This window comes from Chrysemys picta, chromosome 12 (assembly GCF_011386835.1).
Source record: "Chrysemys picta bellii isolate R12L10 chromosome 12, ASM1138683v2, whole genome shotgun sequence".
NCBI lineage: Eukaryota > Metazoa > Chordata > Testudines > Emydidae > Chrysemys > Chrysemys picta.
The window spans coordinates 55,016,214-55,042,958 of NC_088802.1; the positions used below are offsets into that span (position 1 = coordinate 55,016,214).

The 26,745-nt window shown below is 54.0% G+C and overlaps 1 protein-coding gene and 2 long non-coding RNA genes across 3 annotated transcripts in view; 2 read left to right on the forward strand and 1 right to left on the reverse strand.

The window, feature by feature from the left end:
* BAHCC1 (BAH domain and coiled-coil containing 1) overlaps nucleotides 1-18,819 on the reverse strand; it is an 89,087-nt gene extending 70,268 nt beyond the window's left edge. Inside the window, 3 exon segments of the mRNA XM_065563754.1 lie at nucleotides 1,885-2,184; nucleotides 17,509-17,835; nucleotides 18,145-18,819. Of these exon segments, the coding sequence (XP_065419826.1) occupies nucleotides 1,885-2,059 (175 nt within the window). The 5' untranslated portion in view covers nucleotides 2,060-2,184; nucleotides 17,509-17,835; nucleotides 18,145-18,819.
* Nucleotides 6,353-10,127, forward strand: LOC135974813 (uncharacterized). The gene is made up of 2 exons (XR_010591933.1): nucleotides 6,353-7,635; nucleotides 8,244-10,127. It is a non-coding gene; the product is annotated as an uncharacterized LOC135974813 (long non-coding RNA).
* A 190-nt stretch (nucleotides 18,820-19,009) lies between the features above and the next one.
* LOC135974815 (uncharacterized) lies at nucleotides 19,010-24,966 on the forward strand. The gene is made up of 2 exons (XR_010591935.1): nucleotides 19,010-23,748; nucleotides 24,103-24,966. It is a non-coding gene; the product is annotated as an uncharacterized LOC135974815 (long non-coding RNA).
* The last annotated feature ends 1,779 nt before the right edge of the window (nucleotides 24,967-26,745 follow it).

Consider the following 26,745-nt stretch of genomic DNA (forward strand, 5'->3'; position numbering starts at 1 on the left):
ACACGAGGGACTATGTGCTTCATCCGGGGAAGACTACATGGGGCTTTGGATCAAACCTTCTCTGAAGCGGGATGGGGCACGGTCTGAATTCGGGGCACTAACCCAGGAGTACAGAAGAAACCAGATTTAAACACAAATCTCACTATTTGCCCTGTTTGTCCAGTTTTATATTTTAAAATAAACCTTGGTGTCGTTTAGGAGCAGCCGTTTCTGAAAGGCTGAGCTGCCATTAACATATTGCAATTTACCAAAAAAAAAAGGAAGGGGGAGGGAAGAAATAGTCGGAGGAAATACACATTTCATCCAGGGAAAATTCTGCAAATATATGATGTCATTATTTAAAATGCAGCACATTTCAGAATAAGTACGTCTAGATCCTTGCGTTTGTTAGTGGCAATTTTTTCATCTCATCATGCTAAAAGCCCATTAGTAATTATGCAATTTTTGTTTGTCATTTTTTTTCTTTTTAGGAAATTTACAGTCGTCTTTTGACTGCACTCCCAGATGACAATTCTCCATTCTAGTCCATCTCATGCCGTCCTTTTTAATCCACACACTAATTGTAATCCCATTAAAGCAGATATAATTTTATTAGTATTCACAGTTCATCAAGCTAGCAATAATAACTCTTACTGCGGAGGTTTTTTTAAACTGCAAAACATTTACTCTGATGTTTAAAGCAAACTGTAAACAAACCGAGCCAGCTATGTGCTTGTGCAAGACTAGCATGACATCCATACATCCATAAATATATCTCATACATATACACAATGCACACACAGCTTCCCACAGACGTTCTTTCTTGACATTAAAAAACAGCTAACAGATTTCAAACCCAGCAGTCTGTGCACAAAAACTTTGAGGACAAAAATATATTCACTTGTGGGTGAATACGGAGGAAATAAGATTTCTAACTCCAATCTTTCATTTCGCACACAGCAGAAGCTCACTTTAAAATCCAGTCCCACAGTGGATCAACCCTTTGGAAATCCGAGGAGCCCACAGTACTCAGAAGCAAAGGCAAAATGTGAGGGCCAAATCCTGAAGCCTCCCTTCCATTTTCCCTTCCTCCTTTCTCAGGCAACTTTCCCACCGAGTGAGGCCTGAGAACACCACTACAGTGGGGATTGACCCGCGCCCTTTCGCTATCCACCAGTACTGAAGACAATGAATATACACCTTACCTCCCCAGAAAGCCTGAGCTGCTCATGCATATAATTGACCGGTTGATGGTTTTGATTGTGTTTTGTTTAATACTAAGCATGTAGCTAGTTGGTACCTGGTAGATTCCCCCTCACCCCTCTCTGGCTGCAGGCGGCTCTGAAGCATTAGTTGATTAAAAGGCCACTGCAGATGATCTCCCAAGACCCTAGTGCATCGAACTGGGTCTATTTTCCTTGCCACACTTTGTCTGCCTTTAGCAGGATACCGGAGGCACTTGTTAAAGCTATTCCATGCCCTGCAAACCCATTCGCCCCCTGACACTTCGGGGCTTGATATAGAAACCGGATTTTCTAGCCCTACACCACCAGCCCTATTAACACACCACTGCCCCTAATCTGCAAGGCCCCAACCAGCCCCCCGCTCCCTTCCACCGAGCGGTCTTTTTGTTCAGCCCCTCCAAGGGCCGCCCGGTTCCCCGCCCCGACTTTCTCCGGGCGCTTAGGGCCGCGAAGGCTTTTCGCTGGGGGTTATTCTCCTTCGGCTGCGGTAAGAAGGGGACGAACCGCCTCTCGCCTCCACCAGCGGCGGCGAAGATCAGCTCCCGCTCGGGAAACCCGGCCAGCTCAAGCCCCCCGTGGAACCGGGGCAGCCCCGCGCGGAGATGCGCTCTCCCTCCAGCGGCCCGGGGACCCGAGCCTGGCTGCGGGGGACGCCACTGACCTGTGTGCGCCGCCATGGAGATGGGCGCGGGGAAGAACTTGCCCGGCTGGAAGTGGCCCGGGTGCTGCACGGGGCTGTGGCCGGACGCGGCCAGGCGGCCGGCGCTGCTGCGGTGACCCACGCTGCCGCGCTCGGCGAGGAGGTGAGGCGGGGGCGCGAACTCGCGGCCGTCCATGCCGGGGCCCGCGGCACGCAGCCCGGCGGGCGGGCGGCGGCGGCTCCTCAGCGAGGCAGCGCTCCTCCTTCAGGGCTCCGGCGGGCTCGGGCCCCGCGTCTGCTCCTGGCGTCCCGGTTCATCCTCTGCAGAGGGGAGAGAGAGCGGGTGAAACCGGCTGCAGCCCACCTGGGGGCCGGGAGAAATCCGCGGCCCTGCTCCGGGCTGGTCACCGAGCCGCTGCGCTGATGGGGGCACGGGAGGGTTTTAAAAATACAGAACCCGCGCAGGCCCCCTCCGCGCAGCCTCTCCCCCCACCCCGCAAGGCAGAGCTACATTTCATCCAAAACGTGAATGGCATCTGCGAGGGAGAGACAACCCCCCCCCCCCAGACCAGGCCTTTGCGGGCTGGGTTTTTAACAAAATTCTCCCCCCGTTTCTGGGAAAAGGTGTTTCTCGGCGCTCCTGCCTCCATGGCCAAGCCAGCGCCAGCTCTGCGCGGGGCCGATCCGGGGGCGCAGGGAGCTGGGGGAGCTTCTCCCGAACTCTGCCTTCGTGGGGGGGGGGTCAGTTCCCTGCCGCAGGAGCCGGGCCTGCGCCCCCCACCCACCGATCCGGGCTCCCACCAGAGAGAGAAGTTCCCTATTGTCTCCAGCGGCTCCCCGGGAAAGCCGGTGCAAGAGGCAGAATCGGTGACGCTGGCCCCGAAATAAATCTCTCCCTCCGGCCACCTCGGTGGCAAACCCCGCATGCGGCGGGCACGGCCCGGGCTTTAAATTCTTCTAGACACGGTTCCCAGCCCAAACAGTTCTGTAAGGTGCTTCCCGGGCATTCACTGCGTTTGCACACAAGGCTGGTTGGCTCGGGCCCAGCGCCTGTAACATTAGGCCAAAAGGGGGTGGGGGTCTTGCTTCATAAATGTGGTGGGGGGGGAGGAAGCAAAGGACAAGGTAGCATCTAAGAATTTCCCCTAGCTCCCGACTCCAGCCTTGTGCGCGCGTGGATAAATAAATACAAACAAAGCCCCAGCACAACCGGGACAATTCTGCTCCTGCCCCACAATTCCTTCCCGTTCACAGTCCAGCCCCCCCACCCCAGGCCAGGGCTCCCAGACACTCGGGTTTTGCATATCTAATCTTCTCCTTCCATCTGTATTGTTTTAACGTTTCATCTCACCTCCAGCCCAAGGAGAGAGGAGACTCCTAGAGTCACTACCCTGAATTGTTAACATTACAAGGGGGAGAAAGTATATTTTTTTAACCCGGATCATAACAACCAAGCAATTAAGATGTTTTTCATTTAGCGAATACCATTTGCAATTGCTATATTTAATGCTTCCAGTCCTACAGTGTCTTATTTGCAGACTATTTTGTGTTTGATTTAATCTATAACCGAAAACACAATGTATTAAGTGAATACATATTTGCACAGCTGATAAGTATTTTATATATATATTTAGATGGGGTGCTTTTGCATTGTAAATAAATTGGAAATAACACAATGAGCTCTCTGTGGCTTACAACTTAATACAAAGGAAGGTGGGTTTTTTTCTCCCCCTATTGAGATCATAATCTATCTCTTTTAGTCTAACGAATATTTCCTACTTTGCAATTACAGGGAATTATTGGAAGGATCCTTCGCTTTGCAAGAATCTTACGGAAGGGGTTTTTTTCTCAGCAGTCAGCCGAAATCACCTAAAAAGCAGCGGAAATGGGTCTGGGAGAGACTATAGGAAAACACCCACTTCAAAGCAATATACAGATATGAAATTCACAGGGGGAAAAATTGAAGCCTGCAAGACAACGCTCCGTTCGCAGTTTCAGCAGCCTGGCGGGGTGAATGGTTTCACATAGCAACGCGGAGGGGAAAGGTTGTTTTGCAGAGGGAAAGATTCCCACTCTCTGATTCATCTCGGGTTCAGATTTTTTAGAAATGAATACAAGGCTCGCAATCCGGCCAGGGCCTGGGGGAGCAGGAAAAGTCCCGGGATCAGTTACAGGAGGGGGGCCGGACACCCCGCCCCGCAGGCCGCACCCGGCTTTGTTTGCACAATGGAATTATTAATTATGATGATGATGATTTGCCAGGATCGTGTCCTGTTTGCAGGCCAGGGTGGAGCAGGCGGCGGCGAAGGGCTGGGGGCCGAGGGGGTCACACGCCTCTGTTCCCAGCCGCTGTGCTTCTGCCGGAGACCGGCGGGGTTTCGGCAAATTCCGCCCCCCAATCTCCAAACCCCATGCATCAAATCCCCTCCCGCACCCCACCCCCAAAATCTCTCCTTGCGCCGGTCTCCCTGCAGCCAGCCAAGGGCAGGCGGGCCGGGGCGGCTCCGAGCCCGCCGCGGCTGGAACAATGCGCGGAAAGCGCTTAAAAAGAAACCGCGGGGAGAAGGTGGGAGCAAATATTCCGCCGCAAGCGGCCCTGAGCTCCGACCCGGCCCAGTCCGTGCAGCCGCCCTCCCGCACCGCGCCAAGGCAGCGGGCTCTCCGGAGCACGCACCCGGGATCGGCTCCCCGGCCTCCTCCCCGCCGCTCGGCTCGCCATCCGAGCGACTGCCCCAGCCCAGCCGCGATCGCTCTCCGCCGGCAGCCGCTGGGCAGCTGCGGGGATCGGCCTCGCGGCAGGCCCAGCGAGAGCCGGGCTTGGGGCCGGCTGGCCGCGGGTTTTCTCCTGCTTTCTAGCGGAGCTTTGCAAACCCCTTTTTGCACCGAGAGGGAAAACGCGCCACCAGCCCCGGCTCCTCGGACAAGAGGCGCAGCCTGGAGCCGTGCATCCCTCGATGGTGCATTTGTCTAACAAAAACCTCCCCCGGGCCCCAGCCGCTCGCGTTTCCAAATGAAAATTAAACAAACAAACAAACAGCCGCTTCCCGGTTAGAGGAGACACCCCAGGACCCGGGGAAGAGAGGAGACACACAACAACCGCAGGCAGATTTGCAACGAGCCGGCCTCCCTGCGACCAACAACAAAACCTACCGAGCCCGAAGGTTTAAAAAAAGCCGGATTTTCTCCCCAGTATCCCCAACTCAATCTTCAATTAAAATCTACCAATTAACATGCAAAGTCCGTGTGACCATTAAAAAAAAAAATCAACAGCCTCAAGTTGCACCTTCCCGTAAACCTAATTTTGTTTTGGGTTGGGTTTTTTCCCTTTGGATTTTTTTACCCAATTCAGATTTGTCCTCTATTCAAATGTAACAAATGCGCTGGGGGAGGAAGAAAGGACTCCGCGGCGCTCGATGCAAAGCTAAACCTCTTCTCCAACCACCTATTATTTATTTTTTAAAACAGAAAGGGTGCAAATTTGCATCCATTGCCTTTTTTAAAGTGCTACAATGGCTCTGTTTGTTTTTCCTTGCAAAGCACCATTCATGGCTGCATTTTAAAAACCTTAGAATTGCATTAGGAAATTTGCAAACAATTGTGTTTTTGTTGGTGCTACCCGGCGCTAGGTACAAATTTCCAGGGGTATAGAGAGCAATTTACTGTAACCATTAAAAAAAATGCCCTGTAGCATTTCTTTTCATTGGAGGTGCTAAGTGTAGCGTATTCCAACATGTCTTTTTTAGTAGTATTATTATTTTCAATTGATATGTGTTATAAACAGTTCCAAGCAAAACACTGCTATTAAATTTTTTACAGATGTAACATCACACAGAACTACAGAATGTTCTCAAAAGGAAAAGAATAGCGACCTGGTATTTTCAACCACCAAAAGTTCTCACTATGCAAAAAAAAATAATCAAATTTACAATCCTGGATTTTATTTTAATTCTTTAAAAAAAAAAAATAAAGCATTTTTTTAAAAAAGCAAACAAAAATAGAATTGCAGTTACTTACTGGAGATATGTTCCTTGCACACAGTGACTGCAATACAATTAAATCAGTAAATGGGACTTTGGATTGTATTCCTATTGGTATTTGCACTGTGCTGACTGTTGCACTGTCAATGCACTGGCAGCTCTTGCAGAAGGGAAAGGACCCTATAGTGGGTTCCTTCCAGCCTCAGCAGCTCCCCAGCCCGCCGCTCAGTCCTACAAGCAACTCTCCCTGCATACTAATAAGCTCGTGCCACTCACCCAGGGTGAGCCCGCTCGCTGATTGGACGCCTGGCCCTCCACGGTAATAAGCTCGTGCCACTCTCCCTGCGTAAACAGGCCTCCCAATAGGCTGGCGCGGGGCCAGCGAGCTGCCAATCAGAGAGCAGCAGGGCTACTACTCAGCCCAATGGCGCCTAATTCAAGCCTTGCCGCTGCGCAGCTCCTCTCGCGCAGCTCCCGTCCCTGCTCGCTGGGTGAATGGGGATGCACAGCGAAGGCCGCGGCGGGGGGTGTTTGGGGGTGGAGGGAAGGGGGGGCGGGGGCTGCTCCAGCCCACACACACTCCGAGCCGCTGGGCAGGAGAGTTTGCTTGGCCGGGCCGGGCTGGACTGGCCAGCGCAGGGGGTTACCGCACCAGACCGTGCTGGGAGCTCTGGTGCAAACCCCTGCACGGAGCTATGGCGCAGTCCGATATGTGGGATTGCGGACTGGGCTGGGTACGTGGGCGTTGCACCAAACCGAGCGTCCCTTTGACTACAGAAGGGCTGCGGGCTTCTAACGGGCCCCTCGCACGCGATGCCCCCTGTCCTGTGTCGGAGGCGGACTGGACAATGCGGGACCGGCTGTAGACAGAGCAGGGGGGCCCGGCTGCAGAACTGGGACATCGACCTGCCAACGCTCTTCCCCGTCACTTGCATCATGTCCGATCTCGGAACAGGCCCTTTTGGGGCCTTTATTTATTTATTTTCTGGAGAAGTCGCAGGAGACTTTGATTCACTCCCACCCGTGCATTCTCTTCCGCCCTCGTCCCCCAAAGAGGGAACCAGCAAAACGAAACCCTGCCAGTCCTGGGCAAGAGGGGGAATGACACTCACGTCAGCTAGACCCTCCCCCCCACCAGGTGTTGGTTGTGAGACTGTGGCTGGGACGGCCCCGCGTTGTTTGTAACGTGCCAGGGCTCGGTTCGCAAGACGCCCCGAGCCCGCCCGACGAGGAGCGGACCGGAGCGACGGCAGACACCACGGTCACTGCGGTTGCGACCATGTCTGGGGATGTGCTCGTCACCCAGCCACAGCCCCCACCTGCAGCTCCCAGGCTCTCCCCCCTGCCCCTTGGGAGAGATTTGAGGCGCTAGGAAGACACACGAAAATGCAGATTCTCCCTTGCTCGATTGTCCTTTGGCAATGCAGGGGTTAAACCCATAGCTTTCAGTCTCTTCCCCCCCCCCTTGTGTTCACTCCCCCCTCCCTCCACGGGATGTCTACGATTGGTTGGCAGCCTGCCAGCCCGCTGTCAATCACCCAGTGTAAACAAGGCGCTGATTGGCTGTTAGCCAGTCCGCACTGGGCTGCCTGAAAAAAGCAATTACTGGCCCCGCGGTTTCAAGGCGGCCCGGGGCTGCTTGATGAAAGGAGATAAGATGGGGACTGTTTCCAGGAGGCCCCTAGGCAGACCCCACTGGCCCCGGAGCCAAGAAGAGCAAAGAGGGAGAGGATCAAAGGGACAGAGACAGGGGCAATGGACTGAGCCACTATTCGTGATTCCTAAAACAATGCAGGTTTGGTGCACGGGGGGCAGCCCCCTCCCCTTGCAGGGGGGGCAAGGAGGATGGGGGGGGGGGGAGAAGCAGCCGGTGCATCCGGAAAGTTTGCAGCGTGCAGGGCCGGGCTGGGTGTGGGGAGCAGCCGCAAGCCCCGGGAAGCGGAGCGCGGGGTGCATGGGGATGGCTGCTCCGCCGTGCAAATAGGTAAGAGGGACGGGGGTGGAGGTCCGAGGGGACAGGTCCTGCCACGGCTGGGCTGGGGACGGGAGGGTCGGAGCTATCGATTCCAATCGCGATTTTCAGAGCGAGCCGGCACCGTGCGAGCCTGAGCAGCGAGGGGGCGATCCGTGCAGGGACCCCCCATTTCCAGTGCCGGCACCCAGCGCTCCCAGACATTTCAGCCCAATTATCAGTCGCGGGGTCTAATGAGATCAGGCGCGTCAATTTGTTTCCCGGCCAGAGCGCTGGGTTGGGATATTCCCAGCCGCAGGATCCGGGGGGGTGCCGGGGATAAACCGGGCAGAAACCAGCCAATGTCACCGCTAGCCGGCGGGGGGTGGGGTGGTGAATGGCCGGAGCGATTCCCTAGAAGGGCGATTAAAATTATTTTTTAAAAACACCAGGCTGTAATTGACTGAAAACGCCGAATAAATCAGACTAGCTCGTACGGGGGATTCGATTACCAGGGAGCTATTCATTACGCCAAGAAGCCAATTGAATTAGGGACAAGACCGAGCGCGCAGACCGGCTGCGGGGGAGAGCAGACCCGAGAGGCTAGAAATACCGACCCCTCCCGAGTGCAAAGCCCGGGCGCCTCCCAGAGCCCCGCAGGATCCAGGCCAACTTGCCCGGGCTACAAAACGCGGCTGGGGTGCGAAGCGGTTCCGTGGTAAAAGGGGGCCCGGAATACAGGGACCGGGCCCGGAATACAGGGACCGAGCCCGGGCAGAGACTCCCACCCACGCGCGGCGCAGATCCGAAGGGGCTGCGCGGGGATGCAAGCGAGATTTGGGGGGCGGCCTGCTGCTGCGGCTAAGAGCGCTGTAAGAAACCCCGAGTCCGGACGGGGCAGAGCCGGGAGAGCGCGGCCTCTTCGCAAAGCAGCAGCCGCTACCCGGGGCCGGGTTTTAAAGGCAGAAAACAGCTGCTAAGTAGGCCAATGTCCCGCTCTGTGCTGCGTGGGGCCCGACACGCGCCGCGTTTCGGGGGTGAATTCTCCAGCCGCTGCGAAAGGAAAGCTCGGGACTCAGGCAATGTCAAGGGGACAGGCGCCTGTCTGGTGCTCTGCCCACGGGCTGCAGCTCCTCAGTCCCGCGGCTCCGCCGCATTCCCAGTGTGTCGCTTCCAGGTCAGCTCCGCAAAAGTTCTGCGTGTGTCACCCTCCCCGGTGCCTCCCGCAGCCCGCGCTCTGGGGCTCCGGCTAGATTGAGTTTGGCTTTGCTTTCGCTGGAGATCCCTTGAATGAAACCCACACGCACGGCCCAGCTGCACGAGAAAGGGGGCTTCGTTTACTTCCAAGTTGTCCTCTTTTCGGTTTGAAAGGAGCTCCTCGTTTTGAAAGCGAGACCTCAACTCAGCGTTCCTCGTTCCTATGGGAAAACACCGTTTCCAACGCCGGGACTGGCTCTGGCTGTGTGTCTGGATCGGACTCGGGATATTAGATCCCCGGGTGAATGAGCCGCACAAGCCTGTAACGTCCAGGCGGTTCCCAGTTAGAAGCAACGCACTGAACGAGCCGTTTAAACCAACACAAACAACCCGGTTGAACATTAGCAACTATAAATTCGGTCTGGCTGCTGTCGCTTGTACATGGATGTGATGTGGGGCGGAGGGAGGGGGAGAGGGAGACATTAGCAGGGCTGAAAAACTCTCGGGGCTGCCTACAGGAGTGAGGGATTGGAAGGTCCAGACCTGAAATCCTTTTCCTTTCTGGACTCTTTGTTTTTGGGGAAGGGAGGGGGGGGGGTCGCCCATTCTTTCAGGTGCTGCCATGTGATGAATGTGCCAGGCCTCGGAGACTCAGCAGTTGCCCTGCAGTGGGGAATGGATGGAAGGGTAATTAATGCAGAGTGACTGATTGCTCTTGAGGAAGGCCAGTCCTGCAAAGAGGATTGTCCCTGAGCACTGAAGCGTTTCTGATTGACACTTCCCGTCTATCTTCTACCCAAAGGCAACTAGCAGAGCGGTGCATTTGTCACCGGCTTAGGCCGAGGGTTGCAAAATCTCCAAACCCTTCGCATTAAAAAGGTTGGGCTATTTATTGGACCAATAAGGGAGGGGATTTTTTTTTAAGGGTCAGTTTTGTTTGACCAGGAGCACAATCCAAACGAACAATGCACAAACCCGACTGGAAATACAGCTGCGCCGTGCCCAGGGAAAAGAAGGGAGAAACTTCCAGAGCCCTTCTTCCGTTTTTATTCCTGATTCCCACCATCGCTGGATTGATTTTGCTTTAAACCCGTCTAGATTTTGCCCCGACCTATAAAACAAGCACTTTGTTTTAAGAATAGATTTTTCTATCATTTTTTTAAATCCCTTCCACGCAGTTGTGGCACCAAAGAGCCGCAGATAGGCCTGGTGGACACAGCCGGGGGTTGCTGGCAAAGGGGGCGAGGGGGGAAATAGCTCCCAATTTTCCATGCGAAGGGAACGGGGCTGCTGGGGGTGGGCGGGGAGTATCTGCGCCGGGGCAGCCCACTATCAGCAGAAGTGGAGGCTTCCCTGATGGCCGAGTTTTTAACTGTCCAGACCCAGCAAATGTTTCTCAGTGAACAGGAACCAAGCGCTGGTATCTTACGCTTCCTTTAGACAAGAGCGAGCGCAGATAATGCGCCCAGAACTAAATATTTACACAGCTCCGAGAGCGGCCTTCGATTGAGCATTTGCAACACTCCCCCCCGCTTCCCTTCAGTGTTTTGCAAATGAATCCTGGGCCCCGAAGCCCCTCGGCTCGTCACCGCGTTGGGGAAAGACCGACGGGGAAAGGGCTGCAAAAATCCGCCCCGCCCCGTGATTGGAAATCTTTGGCACGGCCCTAGCCCCCCAGCGCTGCCCCGGGTCCCTGGTGCGGGCTTGGCAGCACATTGAAAGTCAGACTTGGCCCTTCGCTTTGCAGCGATCCGCTCCGCAGCCCCGTTCTTCTGAATGGCGGGGGGAGGTTTGGAGCGGTGTGTTGGAAAATGGCCCCTTCCTCCCCTGCGAAACACCAGAGCGGCACCAGAGCAGGGCTGCCAGGACCCCTCTCCGTGACCCCTGGCTCGCCCGCTCACCTACAGCCTGAGCCAACCGGAGTGGCTGGCGAGTGGCCACCCCAAGCAGCCTCCTTTCCTGTCCGAATGAATATGCAATCAGTGACAATTCTCAGCCCTCCGCTAACCTCCCCGCTCTGGGGAAATGGGTTAAAATATTGCAATTGAATATCGCTCCATCTGGAAACGGAACGGCAAAGGGCCCCGGTATGTTAAATAATATTGTAGATTAACCCAGCACACTAAATAATTGCCTAATAGGGCTGCAAGATGCAAATCTCTGCATTTGGGTAATTGCATGTTGGGCGCCTCTGAGTAATGCAATTGTTTGGGGCCGGCTCATTGTTCCAAGTGCCATTAGTCAAAGAGCAAATTAGAAACAATTTCTTGACTACAAAAAATGACTCTTAATTCTTCAAACCCAAACGCTCCTGGCACCCGCGGGGGGGGGGGGGGAGCGGCCTTTGCAGCAGTCCCTCCCCCAGGGCCCAGACCCAGCGCTTTGGAAAAACCGAAATTCCCCGCCCCTCCCCCCTGAAAAAAACCCTCGTGCTCCGATCAAAATGCAAACAATCAACTAAATCAGATTCTCCACTAAGGCCGTGTTTATTTGCTCGAACCCAGAGATCTCGGTAAACACAGGAACCGGCTCGCGAGTTTTACATTTTGTTGGGGGGGGGGGGGGGAGTCAGCACGTGCTGTAACTTGCTGCCAATCTCCCTGAAAATAAGCTCTGTTTTGCATTACTTGTTACAAAAACAGGCTACTGGGGCGGGGGGGCACAAACCCACAGAGGGAACGAGTCAGGGGGGCTCTGCCTCCCGCACAGAGCACGAGCACCGACTCACCCCTTTTCTGCCATTGTGCCCCCCGCCCGCCCCTCCATCTCCAGCCCCACAACAGGCTCTGCCCCCGTTAGCCGAGAGATCGCTGCCCAGGGGCAGGAGGGACCAGTCCATGTGGCCCTATATTTGCGAGGGATTTAAAACAAAACAACACGTGGTCGGAGCCCGTTGGGGAAAGACCCATCCCAGGGGCTGGTCTAAGGACCTGGGAGAACGTGTCCCTCTGTGAGGGTCTGGCCTAGCCAGCCCAAAAGCCAGGGCAAACTCTGCACAAGGTAGAAGCCACAGGACAAGCTGCCCTCTGACTGTGGCAGAGGTCTCTGGACCCTAGAACCCACCATGGGGCTGGGAGGGGTTGTCCAGAGAGCTCTGAGGTGTGTGCCCCCCCTATCCTTGGCCCGAGAACAGACAGGAGGAGACACAAGCCCCTGCACACCAGAAAAGACCTTCACCCAAAATAGGGCTGTACCTTGTTGCCACCTGTCACTCAGGCCAAAGTCTCTGCCCCTCCTTTCGGGGGGTGGCACCTGCCTTAGCCTGCCCCCTACCCAAAGCGCCAGGTGAATCAACCAACTGCCTAGTCATTCCCCTCCCCCCAGGGCTGGGTGTCCCCTCCCCCCGGCCAGGCCAACAGGAGGAAGATTGGGCTAGCCTCAGGAGTGTTGCCTGGGGTTATTCCGCAGTCCACGCCCCTGTCCTGGGAACCACGGGACAAGGAGCGGGGTTCCCCCACCCCCTTTGCTAAACGCCAACACATGCAACCCTGAAGACCTTGTGCAGGGGCATTATTTATGGTGTCTGGGTTGCCATTGCGACTGAGAGCCATGGAGGGGACCTGGGGGGCTTGGAGAGGTTGATAAAAACGCAAAATATTCAGGGTAGAAACAGGTGGTTTTGGGGGTGGAACCCCGCCCTGGCTGCATTGATCACAGTGGGCCTGGCCTGGAGAGGACAGCAGCGAGGAAAAGGCAGACAGCATCCTGACACCCCTCCCAGTCAAACCAGTTCGGGCTATTTATTGGCCATCCGCCTATAAACATCAATTGCCACGGGAATAATACAGCCCCGCCCCCTTCTGGCCTCCCCCGAGCTAGCCGGGAGCCCTGGCCTCCCTCTTTGTACAGGAGACTGACAAATTTGTTAATGGAATAAATCTACCTAGCTAAAGTGTCTGGAGACAGACAGACAGACAGACATTGCACTGAAGCCAGCAACACATTTTTAATCTCCAAAGAAACCTGGCCGCTGCCTCACAAGCTTTTTGCATTGTAGGAAGGGATTGTGGGGGCATATTTGCTCAAATGCAATGAGCATTTATAACCCAAACAGGATTTCAGTGCATACACACACCACATACACACGAATATATACACTCACATACAGTGTTACAGATACAGATACACACACACACACATCATAAATGGTGCCCTTGTTTACTATAGCGGGGGGAGGCAGAGTGGAGAGAATTCCCCCCCCCCCTTGAGATGAAGGCCTGGAGTCCAATCAGCCCAGAGCAGAGGTTTTTAGGTTAGGAGCTCGGAGCTTTTCCACTTCCAAACGCTTAGTTAATGCCCTGTTAAATGCAGAGTCCTAATGAGAAGCTAAATCTATCCCAGTGTGTTCACACCCCCAACGCACCACTCCAGGTGTTGGTTGTGTGAGGCTCTCACTGAAGCGACCCATCTGGGGCACATTCAAGCGAGTTTAATACCTGGCTTTCCCCCCACTCCGGAGTTTGGGAATTATGATGAAAAGGCAGGAGACACAGGCCCTGGGGGGGGGGCATTAAAGGGAAGGAAGGGGGTGAAGAGAAAGAGGATGGCAAACGCACAGAGCCAGTGGAATCTTCCATGGGGAGAAAGCCCCCAGCACACGGGGGCCGGATTTTAGATGCAAAGTGACAATAAATAATCCCAGTGACAGGCTCCCAGATGCACCTTGTCCCTACGGAACCCCGAAGACCCTTGTGCAGGGCAGCCCGGGGACCCCCAGTCCTGGCTACCTGCACACCCAGACATATTGCACCAGCCCTGCCTGTCACCCAGCGCCCCTCCCGCAGCACAGAGAAGGGAACCCACGTTGGGGGAGGGGGGGGACACCGCGTTCTGCGCAAATATGTTGTGACATGTCAAAAGGGGGCATGTTTGGATAAACACGCAATTAGTGCCAGAATCCTGCAGCTGGCAGCTAGGCCCGCGAACAGCGGCTCTGCGCGCCAATGGGAACGGGATTTGCAAACGCAACCTTAAGTGATCATTAGGGCCGCTGTTTGACTTGTGTGTGTGTGTGTGTGTGTGTGTGCTGGGCCTGCGGGATGGAATAACTCAGGGCCTTGGGAAAGGGAGGCTGGCTCCGGGGGTTGGCTGAAGAGGGCCCGGGATACAGGGCCGAAGCGCTGGGGCTTTTCCTTTGCCATCCAATGGGAAACCGGCTGGCTGGCTGAGGTTTGACTTTTTTATGGTTGTGTAAAGGGCAGGCCCGTGTGTGTGTGTGTGTGTGTGTGTGTGTGTGTGTGTGTGTGTGTGTTCCTGGCGGCACAGAGGAAATCCAGTGTGGGCTCCCAGCTCCTGCACTTGGGGGTTCACATTCTTCGGGCCCAAGAGGCCGTGTTCTTTCCCCAGGAGGGGATTCACAGCTGTCCCCACTGCCCCAAGTCCAGCACAAAGTCATCAAAGAAAAAAGGACGCCCCCAGTCCGCCGTTTTCGCCCGGTGTTTCTCGCTAAGGTGTTTGCAGGGAGTTACGGCTGCCTCCTGCTCCATCTCCCACTGCACCTGGGAGCGAAGAGGGAGCCAGGAGCCAGAATCCCCATTGAAAAGACACTGGGGAAAATCCAGAGGGCTGGAGAGGAGCGGTGCTACCAGACCTAGGCAGCCGGGGGCTGGGGAGGCCTTGGCAGGCTTACAGCCCGGGGAAGGGGCCCGAGCTCTTTGCTTTCTCTTTAAACACTTTTGTTTTGGACTTTTAGCTGCCCCCCAGGCGGGGGGGGGGGACACAGAGGTGGGGAGCGGTACAGGCAGGGCCCGGGGGGAGCAGCCAGGACTGGAAGCCCCCTCCTGCCTTATCTGCTCACACAGCATTGGAAAGTGTGTGTGTGTGTGTGAGTGTGTGTGTGTAACAGCGGCTCTGATTTGCACGGACTGTTGAAAAGGCTAAAAGCTCCTGGACAGACACACGCCTGCACCCAGCGGCCGCGCGGGGGGACCAGGCTATGCATCAATTATGAATGGCTTTTTAAAACCACAACCAAGAGAAAGAAATGCTTTTAGGGAAGCCGAGCGCGGCTGCTCTCTCGCAGAAGCCTCCTTCTCCCCCCAGCAGCGGGGCGCGGGGCCCCCCAGCCCTGCCTGCGCCGGGCCCTGCTGGTGGGGTCCCGGCTGTTCGCTCTGACAGGCCTTTGCAAGGGGAGCCGGCTGGAGAAAAGCGGGGAGATTTGCTTTTTTGTATCCCGACCCCCGAAAACGGGGGGTGGGGGGAGGCGAGAGAATCAGCCCCCCAGCCCCCCGAGCGAGCATCGCCTTTGCACCCAGTGGAGGGGGAAGGCCCCATCCCCAAGCTCGCCTTGGGAAGGCGGGTTCCTTCCCCCCTGGCAGCCCAGGGCGCCGCGGGCCTGCAGCTCCGAGCAGAGCCCGGCGGTTGGGTTTCCTCGGAGCCCCGGGTTTTGTTGTGAAACTTGCAAAGAACCGCGCTGGTTCTGCGGTGCCAGGCCGGAGCCATTTCCCCTCCGGCCCCGGAGAGCCCCTTCCCCGGCGATGCAGAACCCGCGAGCCTCCGCCTCCCCCAGCGGAGAACGCGCCCCGGCCAGCCGGCCAGGGACCCCCGAGGGCTCCCCGCGCCACCGGGAGCAGGCGCTCGCCTCGCCGGCCATCTTCCCTGCCCGTCCCCGCTCTGCCCCCCAGCCTCCTTCGTCCTCCCCATCCCCCGCGAGCCTGGGGCCGGGAACCCGCCTCCCGCTCCATTTCCGGGCCTTTCCATCCGCGGCGCAAAGGGGCTGCGAGCCAGGGGGTCGGGTTCCCCCGCCTAGCCTGGGACCCACCGGCCACAGAAACCCCGCGTTAGGTTTGTTAGATCAGAGGCATCCCCCTGCCCTGAACCAGCCCCCAGCCCCCTCGATGCGCTTTTCTAAACGCACTAAAAATGTCCTGGCTCGTTTCTTGGATTTAAAACAACAACAACAACAAAAGCCAAGCAAAAGCGAGCGAGCCCGCCTGCGTGTTTTCCGAACGAGCCCGGCGCGGCTCCGGCTCCTGCCCTCTCTTTGCAACCGAATTTCACCGAGCACAAGAGGAGAACGGGGAAGAGACACACGCTAAAAATACCGCGTCTAAGCGAACCCCTCTCGAAATGCCCCAACAGCCGCTTCCCGTGAGCGGAACCCAGCGCTCTCATCCTGGCAGCTCGGGCTTTCACTACCTCTTTTGTTAACAGAAAAGTCGATCACTTTAATTAAAAATCGTTACATAAATCTATTTTTTACTAGCACAAATATACTTTCTACACTGAATTTGCAGGACATCGATATAAACTTTAGTGGCCGAGCCCAGCGATCAGTTTCCTTGAAGAAAACAGGAACAAAAGATTGGGGAGTCGGGGCGGGATCTTTAGGGCGCCCAGGAAAGCACAATCATCCCATGTTACGTCTTCCTTTTTAGAAGTCATTTTAGTCCCATCTGGACGGTAATTTTAGATTGTTTTAAAAGCGTGGATAATTGTATTTCTTTGTCATTAGTTTTCCAGCGTTGGACAGAAACAAAGCTGTGTTTTTCCTTGGGTATAAAGCAGCGATTTAACCAGTACATTTGGAGCTTAAACATAGCGGTGCAAAGATTGCTACATTTTAGACTGGTTTTAAACTGCAGATTTTACAGCTCCAGTATCAGATCTGTGTTTGTATCAAGCCGGGTTTTGCTGCCCGTTTTAACCTGTCCTGGCTGTTTTCGAAGGCAATCATGACATACAAGCTGTATTAAATCTAGCCGTGCCTACCTCGTGTTTTCCTTGCGCGCTGTAAATCTATTTGCAAAGGAAACCTGGAGACACGATCTGTTTTGTTCTCTCGATTTCTTTTTGCAAAGTCTCGTTGGGCTTTTAAAAGTACAAAGACGAAAATAATTATTAAAAAAAAAAGAATGAAATCGAGAATTAAAAATCAGAGCCGGGAATGTTATTTGCAGAAGAAAAGAAAAAAAATTCTCTCGTCTCTCAACAACCAAAAATGTCCGCAGTGAGTTTTGCTTTAAACCCAGCCTGCAAATTGCAAAAGAGCCTCTCCAGGCCAGATTGCAGGGCTAAAAAAACCCCAAATGTCAACTACGCTCTAAAGACAAAGGTTAAGCCGGGAACAGGCTTATTCGGCGGCTGAACCGTTGCGGTTTTATGAAAGCAGAAGCGAATTATTTTTAAAAAGTTGGAAACGAGAGCCATGTGTAGGCTCGGCCTGTCTCGGAGCTGGCATAGATCGGAGTCTGTCTGCAATTATCCTGCTAGTCCATACACAAAGTTAGTAAACAACACACCGCTCCCTAATACACAGGAGAGCGCAGCAGAGAAAACGGGGCTGGGTTGAACCCCGCTTTGTTGTGTTTTCGTGGGGGGGGGGTGATTGGAATTGCTATGAAAGCTCCTTGAACTGCACTGGGGGGGGGATGCAGAAGTAGACCAGGGCAAGGGGGACCGTTTCTCTCTGGAATTAAAGCCCCATTCGTTTAGGAATTAAGGGGGACAGGAGAAAATGCGGCAAAAAGACTTACAAAAAAAAATAAGAATGAAAAAGGCAAACAAGCCCCAAGCACCTACCGCCAGGCCGCCGCCGCCTCCCGGGCCAGATCTGCGGGATAAGCCCAAATCCAGAGCAGGGCAGAGACCCGGGCCCCTGGAGCCCCCGAAGCCAGTTTGCAGCGCGGGCCGATGGAAAACGCCTCGGATGCAGGGTAATTTGGGGGGTATGTTGCTTTAATGCGTCCTCTCGCTCTCCCGAAAGCGGAAACGGCTGCTGTTGGGGGGGTGGGGGGTTGGTGTCGGATCCCGGATTTTTCCACGGCGGAGCTGGACGCTGCGTTCTGGGGCCGGCTGCGGTTGTGATTATTTTACGATTTTGCTCCGGTGCCAGGGTCCCCTACCTGCCTGCGCGGAGTAAATCCATTCAGTTAGCGCGCCCGGGGGGCTGGAGCCTCCAGCAGCACCGATTTATGGCCGGGGGACGCGCCTCGCTCCCCCCCAACGGAGCCGGGGCCATGCAACAGACCATGGATGAGAGCGAAGCGGAATCGAATCCCCCCCCGCCATTGCCGCTGCCTTTGCTGGGGCCGGGGGGGGGGGGCAGGTTTATACCGGGGCCCCATGCAAAGCTGAGCGGGGCTTTTCATTCATTGCCATCCAGGGCTGCAGGGAGCTGCCCCAGCCCAGCTCTGGCTCCCCGGGCACGGGACTTACCTGGCGGGGTTTGGATTTTCTGGTGCCGAGTTGCATGTTCCCCCTTCCCCGGGAGAGAAGCGGAGCCGCCTGCTTCTGGGCCCGGCCTGGCGGACAAGCGGGAGTCCCTTTTCTTCCTGCTCGTCTGCCCTGGCGAATGCAAATGGGGAGGCTGCTGCGTGCATGGCCCCGGCTACATGCCCCTCGGCTGCCCAGGCCCGGAGCTGGCGCCCTGGCTCTCGGGGCGGGCAGGAGCGGTCGGGATCCAGACAAAGTAACGTCCTTGCTGCAGCTGCAAAAGCCAAGCGGGCTGGGGGGAGGGGAGAGGAAATCCCTACATTGCACCGCTCAAAACAAGAGGAGGAAACAGAGATTTGCTGCTCGGACCTTTGCGCACACAACAACAACAACAACAACAAGCGACCCCCCCCCTGCGCGCCCGGCTCAGCACAGTCCTCGGGGCAGGCGGGCGCGGGCTTGGCACCGGCAGCTCTTTCCCTGCTCTCGGGGGGCTGCTGGTTTTTCACCGGCCTTCCCTCGCCGCGATCTCCGGCGGGCTTGGAGCCTCCGCTTTCTTAAAGGCGCCGGGCTCGCCTCGGCCTCCCGGGGCTTCTTTTGTCTGTTCCTCCTGGCAGGTCACTGCGGAGGCCAGGGACCTCTCTGGGGCAGGGGACCCCCAGCCGCTGGAGCCAGCCCTCCAGGGTCTCACTCTCCCCTCCCTGCACTGTGGGCAGCTGGTCCTGTAGCACCTAGAGGCCCCGGCCAGATCGGGTGGTGCTGGGCGCTGCACATACACGGAGCCAGATACAACACCCGCCACCCCCACCACTTAGCTATGCCCCTGTGTAGACCCAGCCAGGCCCAGGGAAGAGTGCTTCGGTCACATCTGCACCAGCAGGAAAACTGCCTTCGGTGGGTGCAGGATGTGACTACACTGGGGAGCTCTGCGGCAGGCAGCCCCTGCCCACAAAGGCCTAAAGCCCCATCCTGCCATAGGTTCAGTGACCCAGGGCCCTCCACTAAACCCCTGGAGGCCCACGAGTCATTTGCAGGATCAGGGCCTAGACAAGGCAGGTACATGGTGGGAGATGGGCAGCATTATCCCCTTGAGTGGATGGGCAATCTAGGTGCAGGGAGACTACGGGACTTGCCCAAGTGCACACAAGGAGTCTGTGGCAGAGGCAAGAATCCAACTGAGTCCCAGATCGGTGCCTACCCCACAGGCGCCACAGCCTTCCTCTCCCTCTGCTTGTACAGAGACCAAGTCGCGCTGCGGAGGACCCCTCTGTGCAACCTCAACAGTGCAAACTTTATCCCTGTTTCTGTGGGACTCCCTGCTAGACACCTGGGCCAGTCTGATTGTTTATTTATCAAGTGCCAGCCCTGCACTGGGTGTGCTCAGAGACACAAGTAAACACATTGAAAAGACAGACAAGGTCATACAGGGAATCTTTAGGTGCCAATCCTGCAAACAGACCCACGAGGGCAGCCCCCTGTGCCTACATAGATGCATCTGGCAGTTTATTAATTTGTCATAAGTTATTATATTACAATTCTATTCTATGTATTATATATTAATTAATTATCTGGCAGATTAAATATATTTTCCTTTTGTGGCCTCACAGAAAAAGTGAGATCTGGATTCTGATTTCACTTACACTGCTGTGAACAAGGAGTAACTTGAAGACAGTGAAGTGAGACTGGTGTGAAAGCGGCTTGCGATAAGAGTCAGGCCCTGAGTCTTTCGGGGGGTTGTTTATTGTCACTGCAGGGACAGGGAGAGACATTTAGTTAGAGTGCAATCGCTTTGGGGCAGAGACCTCCTCTTTGTGCTCCCTTGTAAAGCATCCAGCGCACAGGCCGAACAATACGCACAACGAACCCTTTCTAATTCTCACTTGGCTAATCCACAAGCCCCAATGAATTCTCACAAAACATCCCAGCCAGGATTTCGCAGAGTTAGTCCAAGTCACCAGGAAAGGATCCAGAACAGAATCCAAATGTCCCCGTCTCATAACTCCAAGCATTTGATCTGACGCGCTAGCCCTTTCCTCTTCATAGCCGTGAGGCCTGGTATTACTCAGAGTGCGTGACTTTTAGTCTGAGCTTGGGATGCAGTATCCTGGGTTATTTGATTGGAGGCTTTTTAAATTATTCTCATTGTGCTTACTTGCTAATTTGCAAATCTGCTGGTCTGCAACACGGAATGAGTTTCTGCTCTGAATGTTTCATCAGTTTTCCACCACCAGGGTTTAGTCTCTTCCAAAGGTGATAGGAAATGTCTCCTTCCCCCCGGGACTCCCCCGGAGCCCTGGCCGTTATTATAAAAAGGGAGGGTTAGAAGAAAAGCTGCATGCGTTCGGGAAAGGTGTCATATAAAGGGAAAGCTGTGGAAATTTAAACTCAGGGCCAGAGGGGTGGGGTAGAAGACAGCAAGAATGCCAAGGTGCAAGCTTCATGTGCCTCTCCAAAAACCAACGAGTCCTCTAAGCCAATAGTGCAAGGCCCAACCCAGCCAGGGGTCTGATAAGCAATCAGCCTCTCATTTGCACAGTGCCTGGAAGGGAAGGGCAGGTCTCCTGGCGTTCAGGCTTCCCACTAATTTCAGATTCACAGAATGAATGAGTTTTATCTCTGTGCCCAGGGCTATGCGTGATCAAGGGTCCTATTGACCCTCAATGGGACTGGAGGCCATGGTGAGTCCTAAGCACAATGCTGCTCCCTAGGGCTGTTGAGCAGGTGATTAGAGTGACAGTAACTAGTTGCAAGTAATCAGATTAGTATTCAAAATATGTAACCCTGTGACACACTCTGATCCCTTCACCCACCAAAGGGGAGTGTGGATTCCTCTCCAGTCCTCTGTCCTGCCCCATACACCAAGGGGGTCTGTGGTCTCACTGTGCATCATGGATGTGTCACACCTTCAAGGCCCTGCGCATCTCCCCCCAGCCAACATTTCAGACCTCACCTTCCATCGCATCCCCTCCACCACCCTGTCATGCCCATCTCTGTGTTTTCCTCAAGGCAGCCCCCTGTGCATGGAATGGCCACTTTCTAGTGTAGCAAAGTTATCTATCTATCCGTCTATCTCAGGGGTTCTCAAACTGGCGGTCAGGACCCCTCAGGGGGTCACGAGGTTATTACATGGGGTTCACGAGCTGCCAGCCTCCACCCCAAACCCCACTTTGCCCCCAGCATTTATAATGGTGTTAAATATATCAAAACGTGTTTTGAATTTATAAGAGGGGGTCGCACTCAGAGACTTTCTGTGTGAAAGGGGTCACCAGTGCAAAAGTTTGAGAACCACTGATCTATCTATCGATCTCGCCCCACTACACATACATACATACACCGTGTAGCTCTATGCATGTACAGTACTACATCCAAGCCACGTATCTTCTGCCATCTCTCAGGTGCAGGGTGGGCGTGAAGTGGACAAAACAGCCCCACATTTGAAGGAGGGGAGTTTGAGTCAAGGACACCAGGGACCTGCTGCAGAATCTTTGACATCCATGCAGAAGAGATGGCCCTGGTTATACGGCCTTGCCCCAGCGCTCTCACTGAGTGAGCTGTGTGCTCTTCATATACTCCCTGAAGAAAGAAGGAGGGGTGAGCAGACCCTAGGTTTGGACCTATGGTTCTAGAGAATCTGGTAGGCTCGTGCTCATCTGACTAAGCCATCCTCTCTAGGATGCATTTTCCATCCGGATTTAAAAAGGCTGACAAAGATCAGGAGGGAGCACATGAGGAGCAATAGAAGACGCATGTTCTGGTGTTGAAAGCACATGGGCTGGGAGTCAGGAGGGCTGGTTTCTAATCCTGGATATACACCTTTCTCAGCTATGGTGATATCCCAGGTGGGGGGACACAAGAGACATGGAGAGGATTATTTCCTTTCTTTCCAGGGAGGTGATGTCTCTCATTATGCAGCTCAGCGTTGCAATGGCCTAGTTGTTTTGTTGACACATCACATTGCAAAGACATGTCTAATTTGCTGTCCACTTTCACCCCAAGGTCTCTCTCTTTCTCAGTTTCCCCCTCTCATGTACACACACATCTAAGGCATCAGGTGCAATCCAATGCATTCCAAAGGCCAATGAAAGACTCACCCTGGTAGTTATGATTGAGTAGATCCAGGAAAGCTGCATGAAACTCATGAAAGGCAAGAGAACCCCCTCCCCCGTTACCTTCTACAGTTCAAACACTGTGCGAAAAAGTGAGATATGTATATATGATTATGAATGCTCTGCCACATTGCATTTAGTTTACTGGTTAGCCCTGGGAGGGGCTGCAGGAAAGCAACTCACAACTGTTGCATGTGGTGTGTGCACTGACAATCCAGTGTGTTGTACATAATGCAAGTGACCTGTCACTTCGCCGTCTCTGTAACAGCAAAACATCCCGGCTACTGCTGTGAATACTTACACAGAAGTGAAGGGGAATTTTTCTCTTGACCAACTTTGGATCAGGCCCCCAATCTCCTAACTGTCCATGAACATTTCCAGTTGGCTGTCTGCTTCCCATGGCTAGTAGCATCCATTCTGGCAGGGTCTGTGGTTTGATGTGTGGGTATTTTTCTTTTGGGGCGAGGTGAAGGGGAGAGACACAGCTCAACCGCTCAGGCTGTAGTCCTGAGAAAAAAGGAACCAACTTAACTCCTATGAGCCCTTTCTATTGTATCAGATGTGTTAATAATCGGTTTTGCTAATGCAATTGCTACTATGATGCGAAAATCCGACTGGAAAATGTATTAGAGCAATTATCCTTCTTACTGCCGCAGCCTGGTGTAGTATTAATATTCAATTTTGATGTGGAAGTCCTATTATGTTAATGACTTTTGTGACAAAAGTCGTTAACGTGAGACTTTTTCTATGGTGCAGCATTAGCCGGGGTTGAATACGCACGTGACGCCAAGTACGTCTCACAAGATCAAACAGAGACTTGTGACTTTGCCACCCAGACCCGTCGCATGTCCCGAGTGCATTCGCGAGAGCTGCCATTGCTGGGCTCCGACGGGAAAGGAGATGCACTGCAAAGGCAATAATACGACAAGCCAGAGCCCTTTCTAGCAACAGGCCTCGTGCTTCAGAACCACAGCCTGTTATTAGAATCGACACGAAAGATGGTTGGTCGTAGCACTGGGATTACAGACATCGCCCAGCCAGGTGTACCGGAGAGTAGCTAATGCAGAGTTCTCCGGAGCAGACTTCACAACCCCTCCCTCATGACAAGGTGGATCACTCATTTTAGACCCACATTGGCCTGTGTCCCATGTAAAGCTGCATGTCGCTGTCTCACTGGACATGACTGTAAATTACACATGGCAGAAAAGCTGAATCAGGAAAGCAGGTTATAGAAAACTTTCTAGCCATTAAAGCAGTGACGCTGGCGTCATGGCCAGCTCTGTCCTCTGCTCCTCTGCCAGGCGATTTTTGTGTTGTGTCCCTTGCAGTGAGTCTCCATCAGACATCGGAAAGGTCAGAGTTGCCCCAGCAGGTCTCGGAAGGTTGAGCGCTGCGCTGTGGAGCGAGGCTAATGTCCCTGATCCATTATTCCTGCTCAGGCCCCTTTCATTTCGAAACTGAGCCACGTCCCCCTTCCGAAGGAGCAGAGCAGATACATAAGGTTGGTAAGATAAAGTGCTATCTGCTAATGTCTCCGTGTGAACTGCACTGACTCAGCCCAAAGGGCTAAGCGGAAACACAGAGCTGAAGATGCTCGAAAGCCAAGACTACAAACGAGTTCAAGAGAGACCTCCGTTTGTTTCTGGGGGTGAGGGTAGATCAAAGGCACCTGGTGAGAAAGCAGGAGGGCTGGATTCCAGTGCATTTTAAAGGGTTGGAACATTCAGCCCATGGCATTTCCCTCTTCCTGACATGCCCATTCTTCCTTCGCTCGTAAAGGATCCAAAGATGGATCTGTCTGTCTGTCACATTTCCAAAGTGCCGAACGCCCACCGCATCTCTTCTCTCTACACAGATCCCCATGCACAGTGCGATCAGTCCGTTCCCCATCTCACTGCCTGGCGTAGCTGTCGGGACTTCCTTCTGCTCCAAGGACTTTGGGGATGGCTGGCAAACAGGTGGGAGGGAGGAATGGATGTGTGTCATCGCCCGGCTCTGACAATGGAAAGAAAACACAAAAGCCTGTTGTCAAATCCTGTTTCCATAAGCGCTGAGCTGCACTCATTTCTGCTGGGTGACCTTGGCCTAGGCACCCTATGCCGTGCTGGGAGAAGGAAAACCCGGAGCCGATCTGCAGCCCCAATCTCTGCAGCCCTCTCAGCTCCGGAGCGGGGCCAGGGCGGGGAACAAAAGGAAAATAATGTAACTAACACAAAAGATACACATCAAAACAACACAAGCGGATCTCTGCAATAAACAGCAGGGTTCCCCCAAGTGACATCCCCCTCCCGTTGCTTACTGCCTTCTCTCCTCACCTCGGCCTCTTCTCATTGGTTGTATCCCCTGTATGATAGAGGCTTCCTTCTGAGAGGCTAAAGTTAAGGGGGTTGAAGATGCTCTTAGAATCACCCTCTTCTCGATCTGATTCCCTTCACCAGGGCCTCACTCCACACATCCTTATTTACATCTGTGCAAATCAGTGCACCCACTTTGCATTCCATTTCCACAGGTGTGAGCGATGAGAGAAGGCACCGGGCGCAAGACTCAGCCCCTGGCCTGTGTGTGTCTGACACCGTGTGCACGCACATGGGACTGTCTGCATAATGACGAATAATGTTTTCTGGAAGGAAAATGCCTTTTTGGGGCGGGAAGGGGAAACGTACCTAATTATGCACAAAGTTCCCAAGTCCGAGTGGGGAATAAAGGCCAGTAAATGAAATGAAACGTATACAGACCTTCATTTGCAAAGGAAGGATTTGGCAGTGCAAACAACCAGCACTTTTTGTTTGTGGGGTGGAGGGGTGGGATGGAAGGTAGAAAGACACATGAGCACTTTCTCAAGGAGGGGTTTTGCAAAGGCTCCTGGCAAAGGGTAGCGTTAAAGCCATGGGAAGGGGAAGGTCTATTCCATAACTAGGGCCCTACCAAATTCATGGCCATGAAAAACGTGTCATGAAATCTGGTCTCCCCCCATGAAATCTGGTATTTTGTGTGCTTTTACTCTATACTATACAGATTTCACGGGTGGAGACCAGCGTTTATCAAATTGGGGGTCCTGACCCAAAAGGAAGTTGCAGGGCGGTCACAAGGTTATTTTAGGCAGGTCACGGTATTGCCACTTCATTGAGCTGGGCAGTCGGAGAGCAGCGGCTGCTGGCCAGGCACCCAGCTCTGAAGGCCGCGCCCCACCAGCAGCAGTGCAGAAGTGAGACTGGCAACACCATACCACGCCATTCTGAATTCTGCGCTGCTGCCTGCAGACCTGGGTGGCTGGAGAGCGGCAGCTGCTGACTGAGGGCCCAGCTCTGCAGGCAACAGCACAGAAGTAAGGGTGGCCATATCATACCGTGCCATCCTTACTTCTGTGCTGCTGCTGACGGCGGCACTGCCTTCCGAGCTGGGCTCCCGGCCAGCAGCCGCCGCTCTCCAGTTACCCAGGTCTGAAGGCAGCGTTGCCAGCAGCAGCAGCAGTGCAGAAGTAAGGGCAGCAGTATCACAACCCCCCCTACAATAACCTGGCCACCCCCCCACACACAACTGCTTTTTGAGTCAGGATCTCTACAATTACAACACCATGACATTTCAGATTTAAATAGCTGAAATCATGAAATTTACGATTTTTAAAGTCCTATGATCATGAAATTGACCAAAATGGACAGTGAATTTGGTAGGGTCCTATCCACAACTTTGTTTTTCATTTGCTAGCAGGGGCCAGGTTCTAGCTTCTTGCATTGATCGGTGGATTCAGAAAAAGTTAATCGGGGGCCCTGATCAAAATAAAAGGAAGAGCAGCCAATGCCGCAGGGAAGCAGCACCATTTCGGCCAGGTGCTCACAGCTCCCCAGGTAATAGCCAGGTGAGTTAGATGTTATCAGAATCCCAAAGGGTAGAGGGGAAGCCGAGACACAGACAGGTGAAGAGACATCCCCAAAATTGCTGAGTGCCCAATTTCACCCATCCATCCCCAAGCTGAGTGGGATGTTACTCCTCCCAAAGGGACGGTGCAAAGCAGTATGAATAAGGAGGAGAGACTTGGTCCCAGAGCTAGGAATAGCACCCAGGCATCCTGGTCTAACATCCTCTCCCATTGCACGGGGGTAACTGTTTGGCATTCTGCCTGTAGCATTTCTTCTAGTCTAGTTTCCTGCCATCCAGCAACTTTGTAGTTACATCAGGGTTAATTGTGCTAGACTCAGGACATTCGTTAGATATCAGCACCAAGATTTCTGTCTTTCCCCCCATGAGTTTGTGTTGCTGAGCCCGACACTGCATTTTGCATGTGCTGCGATATTCCAGCAATGTGAGGATGGATCCCTTGAATCCAGCAGGAGTTTTTATTTTGGCAAGTTCTTTGCTATTTGTACTGATTTTTCTTTTGCTAACTCGTTTGACTGTGCACAGTCAGGAGGGCTCAGCCTCACATTCCTGAACTGAAATATCAAAGCCATTATCAGTTACTAACTCATCTGGAATTCCCTGGCCAGCAAAACATGATTGA